This window comes from Apostichopus japonicus, chromosome 17, assembly GCF_037975245.1.
Source record: "Apostichopus japonicus isolate 1M-3 chromosome 17, ASM3797524v1, whole genome shotgun sequence".
NCBI classification, from domain to species: domain Eukaryota; kingdom Metazoa; phylum Echinodermata; class Holothuroidea; order Aspidochirotida; family Stichopodidae; genus Apostichopus; species Apostichopus japonicus.
Window position 1 is genome coordinate 3,791,296 of NC_092577.1, and position 20,260 is coordinate 3,811,555.

The following is a 20,260-nucleotide window of genomic DNA, read 5'->3' on the forward strand; positions in this document are numbered from 1 at the left end:
ACATAATATCTTTAAAAGAATCATAATGTACAGGTGATAAATATCTATTAAAATTGAACAGTCGAAAATTCTTCGACATCATTTCAAAAGTATTAATATATAGAACCATTTTGTATACAAGCACCCTCTATGTTTACCAAAATTTCTCAAATGTGAAGTGGCTTCATCCTTCTTCCTCCGAATGACATAACATCTTACCTCCCCCTCCCCCCCCCCCGGGCTCCCAATAACAGAAATGGTGGTTGGGCCCGCGGATGAGAAAACATGAGAAGGATAGAAAGAGAGAATGGTGGAATCATTATAAGTCATTTTTCTTTCATTGATATTAACTGTAACTTGTAGGATTATAAATTGATATTAGTAACTATACCACTTGTAAATTTTACATATCATTTACCAACACTACTAAAAGTGCACATATAATTTAGATCGAATATTTTACAAATAGATACACAAACAGTCCACATAGAATTAATTCAGTCCCTGAGAAAATACGTTCATATTAAATAATGGAGCATTATATAATACAGTACTTTGTTTCTCATAGTAAAAATGTGCCAGCAACAGTGAGTTCTGCTGACACTGATCCTTAATTCAGAACAAGGTGATCCAGTAATTAGCATGTCAATGAAAGGATCAACAAGGATCAACAAAGGATCAACAACTCAAGCTCATGTCACTTGATCCCTCAAGTTAGAACAAGATAAATCACTGTTTAGTACGCTTACTTATGGGATCAAGTATTACAAGTTATTATCAAGATGATCCACTACTGAGTATGCTAATTAAAGGATTTACGTCTCAAGCCATTGAACCAATCCCTCAAGTTTGAGCAGGATAATCCTTTCCTGAGCTTGCTATGATGCTAGTTAATGGATCAAGTATTTAATGTTACATCAAGATGATCCACTACTTAACATGCTACTAAAAGGATCAACAACATCTCAAGCCGATCAATTAATATCTCAAGTATGACCCATTCCTGAGCATGAAAATTAATGGATCATGTATTTCAATTCAAGTTAAATCAAGACGATCCACTTCTTAACATGTTCATGAAAGGATCAACATCTCAAGCCAATGAATCAAAGCCTCACATCACAAGAAGATAATCCCTTGCTGTACATGCTGACGAATGGATCAAGCATTGCAAATAAAAACAATGAATGACTGAATATTGAATGGCAGTATTTATGCTAGGGTTCAAATTAATGTATTAAACTACCCAGCATTTTACAAATCTTTCATTGTATGCAGCATAAGTCAACCGACTGCCACTAATTTGTTCATGCAAGTTGTACAAAAACTAGAATAATATCTGAATTAAAAATGAACAAGGTTAATTAATCCAATGAAACATTTCAACAACAAAAAAACATCTATGAATGTAATAAGATAATAAAGTTTATAGAATAATACAAGTTATTGTTCATCCATGAAATATAGTTTATACTTTAATAAACCTAAAATATAATGTAGGTCAATGCAAACCCTAGTTACTGTAATTTTTGGAAATTAATTCTTTAATAAACCAATATATTTGACTTATCAGTACTTCATTAGTGTATCAATCACTTACTCACTTGTGTTGACTCACATATAGTGAACATATTACTGTTCTATTCACCAAACCTACACATCTCTCCTACAGTGTGCATATTTCTGTTTTATTCACCAAACCTACATTTCAATCCTACAGAGTACATACTGATCATTCTTTGGTATTTTTATACATTTCTCCAGACAACCAAGTAAGCTGTTTTGACAACCAAACAGTAGGACCTTATAGTCCTAACATAAATATTGACAACCTCTGAGGGGATACTTTAGATTATTTTAATGTTACCTTTTAAAGGAAAAAAACAACCATAAATTTGGAACATTTTTTTAACAAACCCAATGCATCAATCTTAAATATAACAGTCTCTAATTGATCAAGATGTTTGTCCAAATTTTACAAGGTTAGTCAGTAATGTAAAAACAAATGGCTTGCGTATGTATCACAAATATTGATAAAAATATGTAAAAAAGAATTAAAAAAAAACAAGCAGTTTGGACCAATCAATCTCATTTCAGTTCATGAGTACCTAACAAAACATAATACACAGCAAACTGAGAATGCAGTAGTTCAGAGGAGATAGGTAAGTTTGCAGCGTAAGAAGTATGAAAGATTAAGTCAAAAATAACATTTTTATGGGATAAATTTATCAGGTGAATTACAAAAGAGGAATATAATCGAGATAAAAAAAATAATAATCATCATGTGAAATTTGCATTCAATTACATATACATGTCCGTTTCCAGATAACAACAATTGAAAGTTGATAAATTTGATAACAAAAGTGAACTTGAAGGCAAAAACAGGAGATCTTAGATACAAACTGATAAAACTGTAATTTTGTTTTTTAATGTTTTATTTATTTATTTTGTATTCTTTATTTTATGTTATTATATCCAATTTCTACTTTGGAGATGGACTTGATAACATTCACCATACTCATGCTTAGTTTGTTAATTTCACATCCCATTAAGGTGAAACTCTTTTTCAGTCCAAAGTGAGTAAAACAAATTTTTTATATAAATGAAAAATTGAACTTGAAGGAAAAATTGGGAGAAAGAGGAGGAGGGGGATTCACTATATTTGAAACTAAGACAGTTCTTAACAATCCATTATAATTAAATAATTATGGAGCAGTTTTCCACGTTGCTATTTAAGATGTGATAATAGTACTAATATGACAGGGATATTATATATCTTTTGTGCAATGTCAAGTCTGGAATCCTGCAAAATTATAAATGACGAGGAATGAGATTAATTTTAATAAAAATCTAAAGGTTGCTGTCTTACATATCATGAATGTGTATAAAAGGAGACACACCCCGACCATCATTATTATAACTATATTATAATAGAAATACATGCGATGAAGAAATTCCCCAAACGGCTAAGAAAAGTCTTTATTCCATGAGAGAGTTATCGCAGTTTTTTTAGTATTTTGTGAATTATAGCCAAGTTTCATTTCTAATACTGAAATAAAAGTTCAATATTTTTGAAAATTTCAATGTTATTTTAATTTGTGTTTATAATGATGCTATGTAAAATGTCCAGACCTGCAAATCTTCAAGATGGAATTAAATTCTTCTATTAAAACTACTCTTGAACCTTCATTTAGGCATGTACCTTAGTTCTATCGAACTATAATGCTCTTATTCTATAAAAGAAAACTTGGTTGGTTTGAGAATATTGCCGGCCCAAATACAATAAACTTAATCATACATATAAGTTGCCTAAAGTTCATCCATATCACTATGGGATCTACCTTTGACCCTCTTCAAACTCTTCCACAAGACATTTGTGTGAAAATCTCAAAACTTCAATTGCCATAGCAACTGAAGAATAAAAGCATATGTAATTCTGACATGTTACAAGGTGGCAGTTATAACTAGTTAAATTGGTGGACATCTTTGGCATTTTGAAGAATTTTTAAATAAATTATCAGCAATTATTTTTCAAAGCACACATAAATGAGGATTTTCCAAACTTGCAGTTCAAACATTTTTTATTTCACCACTTGACTTTGTTCACCACACTGCCCAAGCAATCCTTACAAAAACAAATTCAAACTCCTTTCCGAAGGTCAGCTGTTTAAAAGGGTTCTGGCTGCTACTGGTTGTTAAGACAGTTTGTGATTGGTGCGTTGTCCAGCCACACAGATCATGGTGGAATTGATAGAGGCCGCTGGTTGTTAAGACAGGTCGCCGATTGGTGCGTAGTCCAGCTACAGATCGTGGCTGAACTTGATAGAGGATGCTGGTTGATAAAACAGGTCGCCGATTGGTGCGTAGTCCAGCCACAGATCGTGGAGGAATGTATAGAGTCTGCTGTTTGTTATTAAGACAGTTCTCCGATTGGTGCGTAGTCCAGCCACAGATCGTGGAGGAATTGATGGAGGCTGCTGTTTGTTATTAAGACAGTTGGCCGATTGGTGCGTTGTCCAGGCACAGATCGTGGAGGAATTGATAGAGTCTGATGTTTGTTATTAAGACAGTTCGCCGATTGGTGCGTTGTCCAGCCACAGATCGTGGAGGAATTGATAGAGGTTATTGCTGACAGAGACCTGTAGGGATAGAATAATGTTTTAGAAATGAAACGTGTAATAACGTGTTGTGTTATAACGCTGACCTAATTCGGGTGAACTTTTCTCATGGTGTTGTACATAGTGCATGCATTCTTTGCCCAAAAGGACCAATCCTCTTCCAACCATTGAGTACGATCAAGTTTCACCGTGATAGGACGTTTCATAATTTTTACACCACGTCTATGGAACGCCCTGCCACCAACGTTTTGTCTTCCACCAACTTTTCATTGTTTAAAGTCCCAACTTGCTTGTCTTGCTTCCATGTTGATTGACTGATCTTGTTTATTTTCCATTCATTTTTTTATTTATCTTCATTTATTTTATATTATTTTATATTTAGTTTGATCCGTTCCATTTCTATATTTATTTTTTGGCTAGTTTTGCTCTGTCTACTTAAATTATCACTATTACATATATATTACAATTTTACTTTTTTTTTTTTTCTGATTTCATCCCACTAGACCCAGGTGTTTAAAGTGCTCTAAAATAGTCTTCCATGTAAAGCCATTTATAAATATACATTATCATTTCTTTTGCCTTACAATGAGAATCAGCTTTATACTTAAATACTTGTGAAAATATGTGCCGATATTTTAGAGATATTTTCTCTTCTCTCTTAAAAACATTCTTATAATGGACTGTTTGCCTTTTCTTTTTCTTTCAAAGTTGGTTTTTTTCTTCTTTTTTTTGGTTTATCCTTTGCATTTTGTCAACTGGAATATGGGAATGTGTCCAAAGGGTTCGACTCCTCAATTTGGTAAAGTTCACAAAGCGTAAAGATGAGCCTTTCAGCACTATCCTTGAGTTTTACCCTCAAGGACAGCAAACTTCACTTAGAATCAGAAAGACACTCCAAAAAATTTGGACATATTGAGGCTAGGTTCGATAAGTTTTTTTGCGTAGAACTGGGTTGAAGCAATGTTGGTGGAAGAAATAAGGCTGTGATTGCAAAGTACACCAGTATTAGGTAACTAAACAAAACAAATGGCATTAATGCATTTATGACAAGAAAAAAAGCAAAAAAGCAAAAAAAGCAAAAATGAGATCTTGAACAAAAAATTGGCAATTGCAATTGTCTTGTTTGCGAATTATGCCTGATCCAAATATATATATATATATATATATATATATATATATATATATATATATACTCTCACTCGACCTGGATTACGTGGACATTCGTTAGTATCCCACCGCGCTATGTGGACACCAACCGATTATGTGGACATTCGATGTCCACGTAACGCAGTTGCTCTAAACAGGCTCTACCCCCCACAAAACATATGCTCCTAGTGAAATTACGAACTTTTATTTTTGTCCACGTAATCGGTTGAAAGTGATTTTAATCATTCCAAAATTCGCATAGCGCCCTCAAAAATCTGTCCACATAATCTTGTACAGCAGCTTAACATCTAAATGAGCGTGAGCAAGCACCGTCGCTGTACAGTTCTGAATGAGAAAGCCGACGCCTTCAAGTTTGCTAATGACCTTACTCTTCACCTTTACGTAATACAGTCTACGGCCGAAGTTTACTCAACTTTAATCAAGGTTAGTACAATTGTTTAAATAGTCAAACTCGAACGATAGGGTGTCGGATTACACTATCGTGAAGTTCATGCTGGATATTATTATAGGTACGGTCCTAAAAGAGTACCGGAATTAATTCTGCAGTAGGCATAGTGGCCTACGAAGAAGTTTTCATAACGTAGAGCCTAACTTAATATGAGTTATACTGTAGTTACATCGGCTAGTATTGATAATATTAACGTTAACGTTAGGCTATACTACGGCTAACTTAATTACTCTGTTGGTGTGTTGGCTTAGGCTACACTAGTTGTAAATTACGGTACGCTGACCTTAAAAAAGGTTAGGCCTACATGCATGCATACTGGCGAGAAAAAAGTCAGTTTGGTTGTTTTCGTAGCTTAAAGTGGTAGTTATCTTTCGAAAGGAAACACTGCAGCCTTCCATGTGAATGCGTTTTGTTTACTTTAGTTTAAGGAATGACAGTCCTAATAAATGTAGACTATAGACTGTGTCATGTAAACAATGTGCTAATAAATGCACTGTTTGCCCCAAGGACTAAATGTTGTTGTGCCTACATGCACAAACAAGCCTTAACCACCCTCATGTTTCAAAAAAGTTTTACTAGTTGGGTAAATGTTGAACATTCACTGAGATTATGTTACTATCTTTTTAAGTGGGCCTATCCTTACTCCCGGCCCTAGGCTACCCAAGTAGTCATTATTCATGGACAGCTTCTCAGAGTGGCAAATAGATGCCCGAAAGCTGTCATAGTTTTGATGATGGTCTTGGTACGGTGCAAAATCATGCATAGGCTACTCCATATTAGTTTGGCCACTTGCTGTACCCTATAAGACTTACCAGGCCCAAACCAACAACTGTTCATCTATAGATAATAAAACAGATAACATAGGCTACTCTTGTATGGTTTTGATTTTCTAGCCGTCCCAGATGACCAGGGTTCATTTTAGATTTTTCAATTTGCTTAGCAGTACTGCTAATCAAAATCCTGAATTGATTAGCAGTTTGGTAAAAATGGTTAGCAATTTTTTTTTTCTGTGCACGTGCGCTGCACGACAAAGATAATGTCATAAATGTATCCCTGGCACTGGGGGCGGGGGTCTCCCTCTTTGGAAATATTGACTCTCAACTCTCAGAAGAAAGTTTCAAACATATCTTTCCACTTTTAGAGGGAATGCAATTATGCAAGCATTCACAATGTGGTATATTGTGCAGTAACATTGATATATCGAATTTCGCCGTTGGCCCCATAAATAGTTACACAAATATCAAAAATCGTGATGAATTTAAATTTTATTGTAGGATGTTCACGATATTGATTAAAATACGTCAAAAGTGCGCGAAATCATGTATATCCATGGTACAATCACACTAGGTTGCCGCCTAGCTTACCAGTTACAATAGTTTGCAGTTTTGATGTCAATAAAAAAGTGGAAGCATATCCCAAGTAAATATTCCGAAGCTAGCTACCGATAGCAGCAACTCGCTTATTATCCACTGCTATTGTCCACCACTAGTATTGCTTATTGGCGGTTGCTATTGTCCGCTGTTATTGGTAGCCAACTTCAGCTTGATGCAGACTGAGCCCGCACTGGTGGATCGGAGTACGAGTGCGAAAGTAACGTTATATTATTATTATTATTATTATTATTATTGCGTAGCCGCGTAGGTCAGATCAGGCATAGGCCTAGGCCAAGTAAATTATTTGAATCAAATGCGAAAACAAAACTCCAAAAGTGTCAGATAAAATAGTAAATATGAGTGTAACATTTCGTGCCAATGAATCATGCTCTGTGTGATAGTAATGTATGTGGTTATTTGGGACTTTAGGCTGCTATACTCTAGGTGTGTGTAGTCTAGGGGCCTACCTTGGGTTGTGTAGCAGTTGCGCGATACAAAGTATCATCTTGCATCGCAAATGTAAATAATCGCATCGCAAAGTGCGATGCGATACCGCTTAAAATGAACCCTGCAGATGACTGTATAAATCCTACACTGTTAATATCTCCTTTTCCTGTCTCTAGGGACAATAGTTTTGTGAGTGAATCAATTGAACTTTATTTCAAGCCATGTTCGTAGCACTCTTGACTTGTACTCCTAACATTGTACTCTTGTACAGTTTCAGATTGTGTGGACAATGCTTAATGCTTACTGTGCACTCTATTTTCTACTTTTAGAAATTAATCATTACATTCAGTTATTGCCAGGAACTGCAGAATATTGATATAGGTTAAAGCACAATTAATCTTAGGATTTTGTCTCAAAAATACCCACTGCAACTGTTGCTAAAGTACACACATGTTTGAATTGCGTAGAATATAGAACCTGTACATTTTCCTAAATATTATTGATTTTCAAGTGCTGTCAAGCCTGTTTGTAGTCACTTGTACTCACTAACATTGTACTCTTGTACAGTTTCAGATTGTGTGGACAATGCTTAATGTGTATTTTACCTTGTAACTTGCCTAAACAAAATAGGCATGAACGAAAAAATATAAATACTGTGACTCCTCTTTCAGTCTTGCAGACAATATTTGTCCATATGAATCAATTGAACTTAAGTTCAAGCACAATCAAGCCATGTTAATATTTACTTGAGCTCCTAACATTGTACTCTTATACAGTTTCAGACTGTGTGGACAATGCTTACTTTGCACTCTTATTTTCTACTTTTAGAAATTAATCCAGTTGTTACATTCAGTTATTGCCAGGAACTGCAGATCATGATATAGCTTAAAGCACAATTAATCTTATGTTTTTGTCTCAAAAATACCCACTGCAACTGTTGCTAAAGTACACACATGTTTGGACTGTGTAGAATATAGAACCTGTACTTTTTCATAAATATTAAAGATTTTCTAGTGCTTTCAAATCTGGCATAGTAACTCCACATTTTTTACTGTACCTTCTTCATTGCACACATTTTTGGATATTGTGGACAATATAACCTATTCATTATATATTGCAGATGAATATCAATTATTAAATATCATATTATAATAAAAAAAGGTGATTCTATTTTCCATTAACCAGCTGTATCAAGGCAATGTAGTTAATGACTTTATATGCTTTTTCAACAGGCAATGGAAAGGGCTCTTGAAGTGTTCCAACCATTCCTTTTCCTGAAGATGGACGTTAATATCACTGGTAGGTTAACTGAGGGCAATGACTTTAAGTTAATTGTGTATTAAACAGATTAGAAGATTAATGACTGCTTTAGTTACGATTGTCGTTGTGTAAGTTACCTGATCTGAATCAGCCTTAACCTTCAACATTAATATCTCATTTTCCAGTCTTTGTGGAAAATAGTTTTGTAAGTGAATCAATTGAACTTAGATTCAAGCACAATCAAGCCATGTTTGTAGTCACTTGTACTCCTAACATTGTACTCTTGTACAGTTTCAGATTGTGTGGACAATGCTTAATGTGTACTGTACCTTGTAACTGGCCTGAAAACAAAATAGGCATGAACAAAAAAATTTAAATACTGTGACTCCTCTTTCAGTCTTTGCAGACAATACAGTATTTGTCCAAATGAATCAATTGAACTTAAGTTCAAGCACAATCAGACCATATTAGCATTTACTTGAGCTCCTAACATTGTACTCCTATACAGTTTCAGATTGTGTGGACAATGCTTTATGTGTACTTTACCTTGTAACTGGCTTAAAAACAAAATAGGCATGAACAAAAAAATTTAAATACTGTGACTCCTCTTTCAGTCTTTGCAGACAATATTTGTCCAAAGGAATCAATTGAACTTAAGTTCAAGCACAATCAGACCATGTTAGCATTTACTTGAGCTTCTAACATTGTACTCTTATACAGTTTCAGATTGTGTGGACAATGCTTAATGTGTACTTTACCTTGTAACTGGCCTAAAAACAAAATAGGCATAAACAAAAAAATTTAAATACTGTGACTCCTCTTTCAGTCTTTGCAGACAATATTTGTCCAAATGAATCAATTGAACTTAAGTTCAAGCACAATCAGACCATGTTAGCATTTACTTGAGCTCCTAACATTGTACTCTTATACAGTTTCAGATTGTGTGGACAATGCTTACTGTGCACTCTATTTTCTACTTTTAGAAATTAATCCAGTGGTTACATTCAGTTATTGCCAGGAACTGCAGATCATGATATAGCTTAAAGCACAATTAATCTTATGTTTTTGTCTCAAAAATACCCACTGCAACTGTTGCTAAAGTACACACATGTTTGGACTGTGTAGAATATAGAACCTGTACATTTTCCTAAATATTATAGATTTTCTAGTGCTTTCAAATCTGGCATAGTAACTCCACATTTCTTACTGTACCTTCTTCATTGCACACATGTTTGGATATTGTGGACAATATAACCTATTCATTCTATATTGCAGATGAATATCAATTATTAAATATCATATTATCATAAAAAAAGGTGATTCTATTTTCCATTAACCAGCTGTATCAAGGCAATGTAGTTAATGACTTTATATATGCTTTTTCAACAGGCAATGGAAAGGGCTCTTGAAGTGTTCCAACCATTCCTTTTCCTGAAGATGGACGTTAATATCACTGGTAGGTTAACTGAGGGCAATGACTTTAAGTTAATTGTGTATTAAACAGATTAGAAGATTAAAGACTGCTTCAGTTACGATTGTCGTTGTGTAAGTTACCCGATATGAATCAGCCTTAACCTTCAACATTAATATCTCCTTTTCTAGTCTCTGGGGACAATAGTTTTGTAAGTGAATCAATTGAACTTAGGTTCAAGAACACTCAAGCCATGTTTGTAGTTACTTGTACTCCTAACATTGTACTCTTGTACAGTTTCAGATTGTGTGGACGATGCTTAATGTGTATTTTACCTTGTAACTGGCCTAAACAAAATAGGCATAAAAAAAAAAAATTAAATACTGTGACTCCTCTTTCAGTCTTTGCAGACAATATTTGTCCATATGAATCAATTGAACTTAAGTTCAAGCACAATCAAGCCATGTTAGCATTTACTTGAGCTCCTAACATTGTACTCTTATACAGTTTCAGACTGTGTGGACAATGCTTACTGTGCACTCTATTTTGTACTTTTAGAAATTAATCCAGTTGTTACATTCAGTTATTGCCAGGAACTGCAGAACATGATATGGGTTAAAGCACAATTAATCTTATGTTTTTGTCTCAAAAATGCCCACTGCAACTGTTGCTAAAGTACACACATGTTTGGACTGTGTAGAATATAGAACCTGTACATTTTCCTAAATATTATAGATTTTCTAGTGCTTTCAAATCTGGCATAGTAACTCCACATTTCTTACTGTACCTTCTTCATTGCACACATGTTTGGATACTGTGGACAATATAACCTATTCATTCTATATTGCAGATGAATATCATATTATAATAAAAAAAGGTGATTCTATTTTCCATTAACCAGCTGTATCAAGGCAATGTAGTTAATGACTTTATATATGCTTTTTCAACAGGCAATGGAAAGGGCTCTTGAAGTGTTCCAACCATTCCTTTTCCTGAAGATGGACGTTAATATCACTGGTAGGTTAACTGAGGGCAATGACTTTAAGTTAATTGTGTATTAAACAGATTAGAAGATTAATGACTGCTTTAGTTACGATTGTCGTTGTGTAAGTTACCTGATCTGAATCAGCCTTAACCTTCAACATTAATATCTCATTTTCCAGTCTTTGTGGAAAATAATTTTTTGAGGGTGAATCAATTGAACTTAGGTTCAAGCACACTCAAGCCATGTTTGTAGTCACTTGTACTCCTAACATTGTACTCTTGTACAGTTTCAGATTGTGTGGACAATGCTTAATGTGTACTTTACCTTGTAACTGGCCTAAAAACAAAATAGGCATGAACAAAAAAATTTAAATACTGTGACTCCTCTTTCAGTCTTTGCAGACAATATTTGTCCAAATGAATCAATTGAACTTAAGTTCAAGCACAATCAGACCATATTAGCATTTACTTGAGCTCCTAACATTGTACTCTTATACAGTTTCAGATTGTGTGGACAATGCTTGCTGTGCACTTTTTTTTGTACTTTTAGAAATTAATCCAGTTGTTACATTCAGTTATTGCCAGGAACTGCAGATCATGATATAGCTTAAAGCACAATTAATCTTATGTTTTTGTCTCAAAAATACCCACTGCAACTGTTGCTAAAGTACACACATGTTTGGACTGTGTAGAATATAGAACCTGTACATTTTCCTAATTATATAGATTTTCTAGTGCTTTCAAATCTGGCATAGTAACTCCACATTTCTTACTGTACCTTCTTCATTGCACACATGTTTGGATATTGTGGACAATATAACCTATTCATTCTATATTGCAGATGAATATCAATTATTAAATATCATATTATAATAAAAAAAGGTGATTCTATTTTCCATTAACCAGCTGTATCAAGGCAATGTAGTTAATGACTTTATATATGCTTTTTCAACAGGCAATGGAAAGGGCTCTTGAAGTGTTCCAACCATTCCTTTTCCTGAAGATGGACGTTAATATCACTGGTAGGTTAACTGAGGGCAATGACTTTAAGTTAATTGTGTATTAAACAGATTAGAAGATTAATGCCTGCTTTAGTTACGATTGTCGTTGTGTAAGTTACCTGATCTGAATCAGCCTTAACCTTCAACATTAATATCTCATTTTCCAGTCTTTGTGGAAAATAGTTTTGTAAGTGAATCAATTGAACTTAGGTTCAAGCACACTCAAGCCATGTTTGTAGTCACTTGTACTCCTAACATTGTACTCTTGTACAGTTTCAGATTGTGTGGACAATGCTTAATGTGTACTTTACCTTGTAACTGGCCTAAAAACAAAATAGGCATAAACAAAAAAATTTAAATAATGTGACTCCTCTTTCAGTCTTTGCAGACAATATTTGTCCAAATGAATCAATTGAACTTAAGTTCAAGCACAATCAGACCATATTAGCATTTACTTGAGCTCCTAACATTGTACTCTTATACAGTTTCAGATAGTGTGGACAATGCTTACTGTGCACTCTATTTTCTACTTTTAGAAATTAATCCAGTTGTTACATTCAGTTATTGCCAGGAACTGCAGATCATGATATAGCTTAAAGCACAATTAATCTTATGTTTTTGTCTCAAAAATACCCACTGCAGCTGTTGCTAAAGTACACACATGTTTGGACTGTGTAGAATATAGAACCTGTACATTTTCCTAAATATTATAGATTTTCTAGTGCTTTCAAATCTGGCATAGTAACTCCACATTTCTTACTGTACCTTCTTCATTGCACACATGTTTGGATATTGTGGACAATATAACCTATTCATTCTATATTGCAGATGAATATCAATTATTAAATATCATATTATAATAAAAAAAGGTGATTCTATTTTCCATTAACCAGCTGTATCAAGGCAATGTAGTTAATGACTTTATATATGCTTTTTCAACAGGCAATGGAAAGGGGTCTTGAAGTGTTCCAACCATTCCTTTTCCTGAAGATGGACGTTAATATCACTGGTAGGTTAACTGAGGGCAATGACTTTAAGTTAATGTGTATTAAACAGATTAGAAGATTAAAGACTGCTTCAGTTACGATTGTCGTTGTGTAAGTTACCCGATATGAATCAGCCTTAAACTTCAACATTAATATTTCCTTTTCTAGTCTCTGGGGACAATAGTTTTGTAAGTGAATCAATTGAACTTAGGTTCAAGCACACTCAAGCCATGTTTGTAGTTACTTGTACTCCTAACATTGTACTCTTGTACAGTTTCAGATTGTGTGGACGATGCTTAATGTGTATTTTACCTTGTAACTGGCCTGAACAAAATAGGCATAACAAAAAAAATAATAAATACTGTGACTCCTCTTTCAGTCTTTGCAGACAATATTTGTCCATATGAATCAATTGAACTTAAGTTCAAGCACAATCAAGCCATGTTAGCATTTACTGGAGCTCCTAACATTGTACTCTTATACAGTTTCAGACTGTGTGGACAATGCTTACTGTGCACTCTATTTTGTACTTTTAGAAATTAATCCAGTTGTTACATTCAGTTATTGCCAGGAACTGCAGAACATGATATGGGTTAAAGCACAATTAATCTTATGTTTTTGTCTCAAAAAAGCCCACTGCAACTGTTGCTAAAGTACACACATGTTTGGACTGTGTAGAATATAGAACCTGTACATTTTCCTAAATATTATAGATTTTCTAGTGCTTTCAAATCTGGCATAGTAACTCCACATTTCTTACTGTACCTTCTTCATTGTTCACATGTTTGGATATTGTGGACAATATAACCTATTCATTCTATATTGCAGATGAATATCAATTATTAAATATCATATTATAATAAAAAAAGGTGATTCTATTTTCCATTAACCAGCTGTATCAAGGCAATGTAGTTAATGACTTTATATATGCTTTTTCAACAGGCAATGGAAAGGGCTCTTGAAGTGTTCCAACCATTCCTTTTCCTGAAGATGGACGTTAATATCACTGGTAGGTTAACTGAGGGCAATGACTTTAAGTTAATTGTGTATTAAACAGATTAGAAGATTAATGACTGCTTTAGTTACGATTGTCGTTGTGTAAGTTACCTGATCTGAATCAGCCTTAACCTTCAACATTAATATCTCATTTTCCAGTCTTTGTGGAAAATAGTTTTGTAAGTGAATCAATTGAACTTAGGTTCAAGCACACTCAAGCCATGTTTGTAGTCACTTGTACTCCTAACATTGTACTCTTGTACAGTTTCAGATTGTGTGGACAATGCTTAATGTGTACTTTACCTTGTAACTGGCCTAAAAACAAAATAGGCATGAACAAAAAAATTTAAATACTGTGACTCCTCTTTCAGTCTTTGCAGACAATATTTGTCCATATGAATCAATTGAACTTAAGTTCAAGCACAATCAAGCCATGTTAGCATTTACTGGAGCTCCTAACATTGTACTCTTATACAGTTTCAGACTGTGTGGACAATGCTTACTGTGCACTCTATTTTCTACTTTTAGAAATTAATCCAGTTGTTACATTCAGTTATTGCCAGGAACTGCAGAACATGATATGGGTTAAAGCACAATTAATCTTATGTTTTTGTCTCAAAAATGCCCACTGCAACTGTTGCTAAAGTACACACATGTTTGGACTGTGTAGAATATAGAACCTGTACATTTTCCTAAATATTATAGATTTTCTAGTGCTTTCAAATCTGGCATAGTAACTCCACATTTCTTACTGTACCTTCTTCATTGTTCACATGTTTGGATATTGTGGACAATATAACCTATTCATTCTATATTGCAGATGAATATCAATTATTAAATATCATATTATAATAAAAAAAGGTGATTCTATTTTCCATTAACCAGCTGTATCAAGGCAATGTAGTTAATGACTTTATATATGCTTTTTCAACAGGCAATGGAAAGGGCTCTTGAAGTGTTCCAACCATTCCTTTTCCTGAAGATGGACGTTAATATCACTGGTAGGTTAACTGAGGGCAATGACTTTAAGTTAATTGTGTATTAAACAGATTAGAAGATTAATGACTGCTTTAGTTACGATTGTCGTTGTGTAAGTTACCTGATCTGAATCAGCCTTAACCTTCAACATTAATATCTCATTTTCCAGTCTTTGTGGAAAATAGTTTTGTAAGTGAATCAATTGAACTTAGGTTCAAGCACACTCAAGCCATGTTTGTAGTCACTTGTACTCCTAACATTGTACTCTTGTACAGTTTCAGATTGTGTGGACAATGCTTAATGTGTACTTTACCTTGTAACTGGCCTAAAAGCAAAATAGGCATGAACAAAAAAATTTAAATACTGTGACTCCTCTTTCAGTCTTTGCAGACAATATTTGTCCATATGAATCAATTGAACTTAAGTTCAAGCACAATCAAGCCATGTTAGCATTTACTGGAGCTCCTAACATTGTACTCTTATACAGTTTCAGACTGTGTGGACAATGCTTACTGTGCACTCTATTTTCTACTTTTAGAAATTAATCCAGTTGTTACATTCAGTTATTGCCAGGAACTGCAGAACATGATATGGGTTAAAGCACAATTAATCTTATGTTTTTGTCTCAAAAATGCCCACTGCAACTGTTGCTAAAGTACACACATGTTTGGACTGTGTAGAATATAGAACCTGTACATTTTCCTAAATATTATAGATTTTCTAGTGCTTTCAAATCTGGCATAGTAACTCCACATTTCTTACTGTACCTTCTTCATTGTTCACATGTTTGGATATTGTGGACAATATAACCTATTCATTCTATATTGCAGATGAATATCAATTATTAAATATCATATTATAATAAAAAGAGGTGATTCTATTTTCCATTAACCAGCTGTATCAAGGCAATGTAGTTAATGACTTTATATATGCTTTTTCAACAGGCAATGGAAAGGGCTCTTGAAGTGTTCCAACCATTCCTTTTCCTGAAGATGGACGTTAATATCACTGGTAGGTTAACTGAGGGCAATGACTTTAAGTTAATTGTGTATTAAACAGATTAGAAGATTAATGACTGCTTCAGTTACGATTGTCGTTGTGTAAGTTACCCGATATCAATCAGCCTTAAACTTCAACATTAATATCCCCTTTTCTAGTCTCTGGGGAAAATAGTTTTGTAAGTGAATCAATTGAACTTAGGTTCAAGCACACTCAAGCCATGTTTGTAGTTACTTGTACTCCTAACATTGTACTCTTGTACAGTTTCAGATTGTGTGGACGATGCTTAATGTGTATTTTACCTTGTAACTGGCCTAAACAAAATAGGCATAAAAAAAAAAAATTAAATACTGTGACTCCTCTTTCAGTCTTTGCAGACAATATTTGTCCATATGAATCAATTGAACTTAAGTTCAAGCACAATCAAGCCATGTTAGCATTTACTTGAGCTCCTAACATTGTACTCTTATACAGTTTCAGACTGTGTGGACAATGCTTACTGTGCACTCTATTTTGTACTTTTAGAAATTAATCCAGTTGTTACATTCAGTTATTGCCAGGAACTGCAGAACATGATATGGGTTAAAGCACAATTAATCTTATGTTTTTGTCTCAAAAATGCCCACTGCAACTGTTGCTAAAGTACACACATGTTTGGACTGTGTAGAATATAGAACCTGTACATTTTCCTAAATATTATAGATTTTCTAGTGCTTTCAAATCTGGCATAGTAACTCCACATTTCTTACTGTACCTTCTTCATTGTTCCCATGTTTGGATATTGTGGACAATATAACCTATTCATTCTATATTGCAGATGAATATCATATTATAATAAAAAAAGGTGATTCTATTTTCCATTTACCAGCTGTATCAAGGCAATGTAGTTAATGACTTTATATATGCTTTTTCAACAGGCAATGGAAAGGGCTCTTGAAGTGTTCCAACCATTCCTTTTCCTGAAGATAGACGTTAATATCACTGGTAGGTTAACTGAGGGCAATGACTTTAAGTTAATTGTGTATTAAACAGATTAGAAGATTAATGACTGCTTTAGTTACGATTGTCGTTGTGTAAGTTACCTGATCTGAATCAGCCTTAACCTTCAACATTAATATATCATTTTCCAGTCTCTGTGGAAAATAGTTTTGTAAGTGAATCAATTGAACTTAGGTTCAAGCACACTCAAGCCATGTTTGTAGTCACTTGTACTCCTAACATTGTACTCTTGTACAGTTTCAGATTGTGTGGACAATGCTTAATGTGTACTTTACCTTGTAACTGGCCTAAAAACAAAATAGGCATGAACAAAAAAATATAAATACTGTGACTCCTCTTTCAGTCTTTGCAGACAATATTTGTCCAAATGAATCAATTGAACTTAAGTTCAAGCACAATCAGACCATATTAGCATTTACTTGAGCTCCTAACATTGTTCTCTTATACAGTTTCAGATTGTGTGGACAATGCTTAATGTGTACTTTACCTTGTAACTGGCCTAAAAACAAAATAGGCATGAACCAATAAATTTAAATACTGTGACTCCTCTTTCAGTCTTTGCAGACAATATTTGTCCAAATGAATCAATTGAACTTAAGTTCAAACACAATCAGACCATGTTAGCATTTACTTGAGCTCCTAACATTGTACTCTTATACAGTTTCAGATTGTGTGGACAATGCTTACTGTGCACTCTATTTTCTACTTTTAGAAATTAATCCAGTTGTTACATTCAGTTATTGCCTGGAACTGCAGATCATGATATAGCTTAAAGCACAATTAATCTTATGTTTTTGTCTCAGAAATGCCCACTGCAACTGTTGCTAAAGTACACACATGTTTGGACTGTGTAGAATATAGAACCTGTACATTTTCCTAAATATTATAGATTTTCTAGTGCTTTCAAATCTGGCATAGTAACTCCACATTTCTTACTGTACCTTCTTCATTGTTCACATGTTTGGATATTGTGGACAATATAATCTATTCATTCTATATTGCAGATGAATATCATATTATAATAAAAAAAGGTGATTCTATTTTCCATTAACCAGTTGTATCAAGGCAATGTAGTTAATGACTTTATATATGCTTTTTCAACAGGCAATGGAAAGGGCTCTTGAAGTGTTCCAACCATTTCTTTTCCTGAAGATGGACGTTAATATCACTGGTAGGTTAACTGAGGGCAATGACTTGAAGTTAATTGTGTAATAAACAAATTAGAAGATTAATGACTGCTTCAGTTACGATTGTCATTGGGTTCCAGGACAACTCTCCCCTGGACGATTTCCCCCCGGACGATTACCCCCCGGACGATTCCCCATCGGACAGTTCAAACCTGGACAATTACCAACCCTGACAATTGCCCCCCGGACAATTCCCACCCAGACAATTGCCCACCCTGACAATTGTCCCCTGGACAATCCCGCTCCGGACAAATACCACCCATGACAATTGCCCCCCGGACAATTCCCCCCCCCCAGACAATCCCCTTCTTGGAAATTTCGACGATTGATTGACAGCCGATGTAGGCGGGGTTAAGGCTATTATTCTAGTAAAAATGGGGGTGTGCAACAAGAGATTTCATTTTTGGTTTCAATGACAATCGTAACCTATGCATTCATGCTGGCGGAGAGTGTGTGTGTATGCGTGTGTGTTGGGACAGGGGGGGGGGGGGTGTAAAGCCTTGCTTGTAAATACGATATCTCAATAAGGGAAGCTTTGACCAATCTAATATTGGTGTATATGAGTAACACATTGGGTAGAAGAACCCAAGAAGAGAGAAAACTAAGAGAAGAAAAAAGGGAAAAGAGGAGGAAGGAAGGGAAAAGAAAAAGAAAAAAGAGAGAAAAGGACGCACCCACCACTTCTTTGTTCCCATCTCCATGAAAACGCGCCCACAACCCTACACCCCACCCCTCTAATCGCTTCCCGATGAGTTATGAAACTTAATTAATGACCTTTGCCCGTATAGTACCAAGACCTTGACAAAATCCGGCAACGCACCACTTTATCGATAACAAGTGATCGTGTTGTGTATTAGTGACGTCTAGAGGTCGTGCACTGACCTACATGGAGCGTGACCACTCCCGAATTTGCCATTTCCCAAAATAACCGATGTGTAAATGGTACTTTAACGGGAAGTGTTTTTTCCGACGATCTAGGGGTATTTTTTGGCCAAAAAAAATACTCATACTCTCTGTGCCAACTGATGGTGGCGCTCCGCTTAGATAGTATCAAGTAGTGTGTTACACCTATAATGGCATTCTGTGATGAACAGCGTCCAAACTGCACATGTGCGAAGTGTTCGATTTCGGGAATTTTTTTCATTTCTTTCATTTCCTTCAACAAAGTTTTATAGTAGCCGTTATAAGAGGTTTAATATTTGTACACCAATAAATTAACTGTCTGAATTTTCACAAATTCCCTGACCACCATTCTTCAACATACTTCCCTCTACTCGTGCAGTTTTGACCGGTCTGTTAGGGTCTGAAGGAGGTTTTTCTATATTGGTTGTCCATAGATGAAATGTTGTGCAACATAATGGGTATGTTTTGAAGTGAAATTATTTACGATAATTGTGAATTTCAAAATTGTGAACAAATAATGGGCTTAAAACCTCAAAAATGGTGCTTACGGGTATTGTGGGCCGCGACGTTGAATCACCTACAAAAAGCAATGATCCACAGGAGATGTGATGAGGTCGAACATGATGTGTGACTGTGTTGATATCTTCAAAACGGTTATGGATGAACAAAAAAAACTATTGGGAAATTCTTGGTTCTCAGGCAAAAGTGTACATCTGGTTGGTCATTTCAAGCCCGAGAAGTGCCGTTTCCGGTGATCTGGGGGGAATCAAAACCCGAAATTGTCTTCTACGCTGCACGCCAACCGATGGTGGTGCTCCCCTTAGATAGTAATTCGCGCCCCCCGGGTTAGAAAATCCTGGATACCCCCTGCTTCGTGAGTAGGGGGACAACATTTGGGAGCAAAAGCCTCTAAAATCGTACCAATTGGGTGCTCCCGATTGACAGTTTTCTGTGGGCAATTGTCCGGGGGAAATTGTCTTGGGGGGGGGGAATAGTCCGGGGGGAAATTGTCCGGGAGGGTTAT

At 35.0% G+C, this 20,260-nt stretch overlaps 2 protein-coding genes across 6 annotated transcripts in view; one reads left to right on the forward strand and one right to left on the reverse strand.

Moving 5' to 3' along the window:
- Positions 1-294: 294 nt before the first annotated feature.
- Positions 295-20,260, reverse strand: part of LOC139984128 (nicotinate phosphoribosyltransferase-like) — a 99,435-nt gene continuing 79,469 nt past the window's right edge. For 2 of the 3 annotated variants that reach the window (XM_071997852.1, XM_071997853.1), the window contains one exon: positions 295-4,118. In XM_071997852.1, the coding sequence (XP_071853953.1) occupies positions 4,041-4,118 (78 nt within the window). In that variant the 3' untranslated portion in view covers positions 295-4,040. The remainder of the gene's footprint in view (positions 4,119-20,260) is intronic. The other variant, XR_011798944.1, reaches the window with a different exon arrangement.
- LOC139984139 (uncharacterized) overlaps positions 5,259-20,260 on the forward strand; it is a 38,726-nt gene continuing 23,724 nt past the window's right edge. The window contains exons 1-5 of one of the 3 annotated variants that reach the window (XR_011798950.1): positions 11,131-11,220; positions 12,143-12,209; positions 13,131-13,197; positions 16,093-16,159; positions 18,251-18,317. Coding sequence is in view for 1 of the 3 variants with exons in the window: in XM_071997884.1 (XP_071853985.1) it covers positions 5,556-5,687; positions 18,251-18,317 (199 nt within the window). In the remaining 2 variants the exon portion in view is untranslated. Of the gene's footprint in view, positions 5,688-11,130; positions 11,221-11,725; positions 12,210-13,130; positions 13,198-16,092; positions 16,160-18,250; positions 18,318-20,260 lie in introns of those variants that run through there. The other 2 variants (XR_011798949.1, XM_071997884.1) reach the window with 2 other exon arrangements.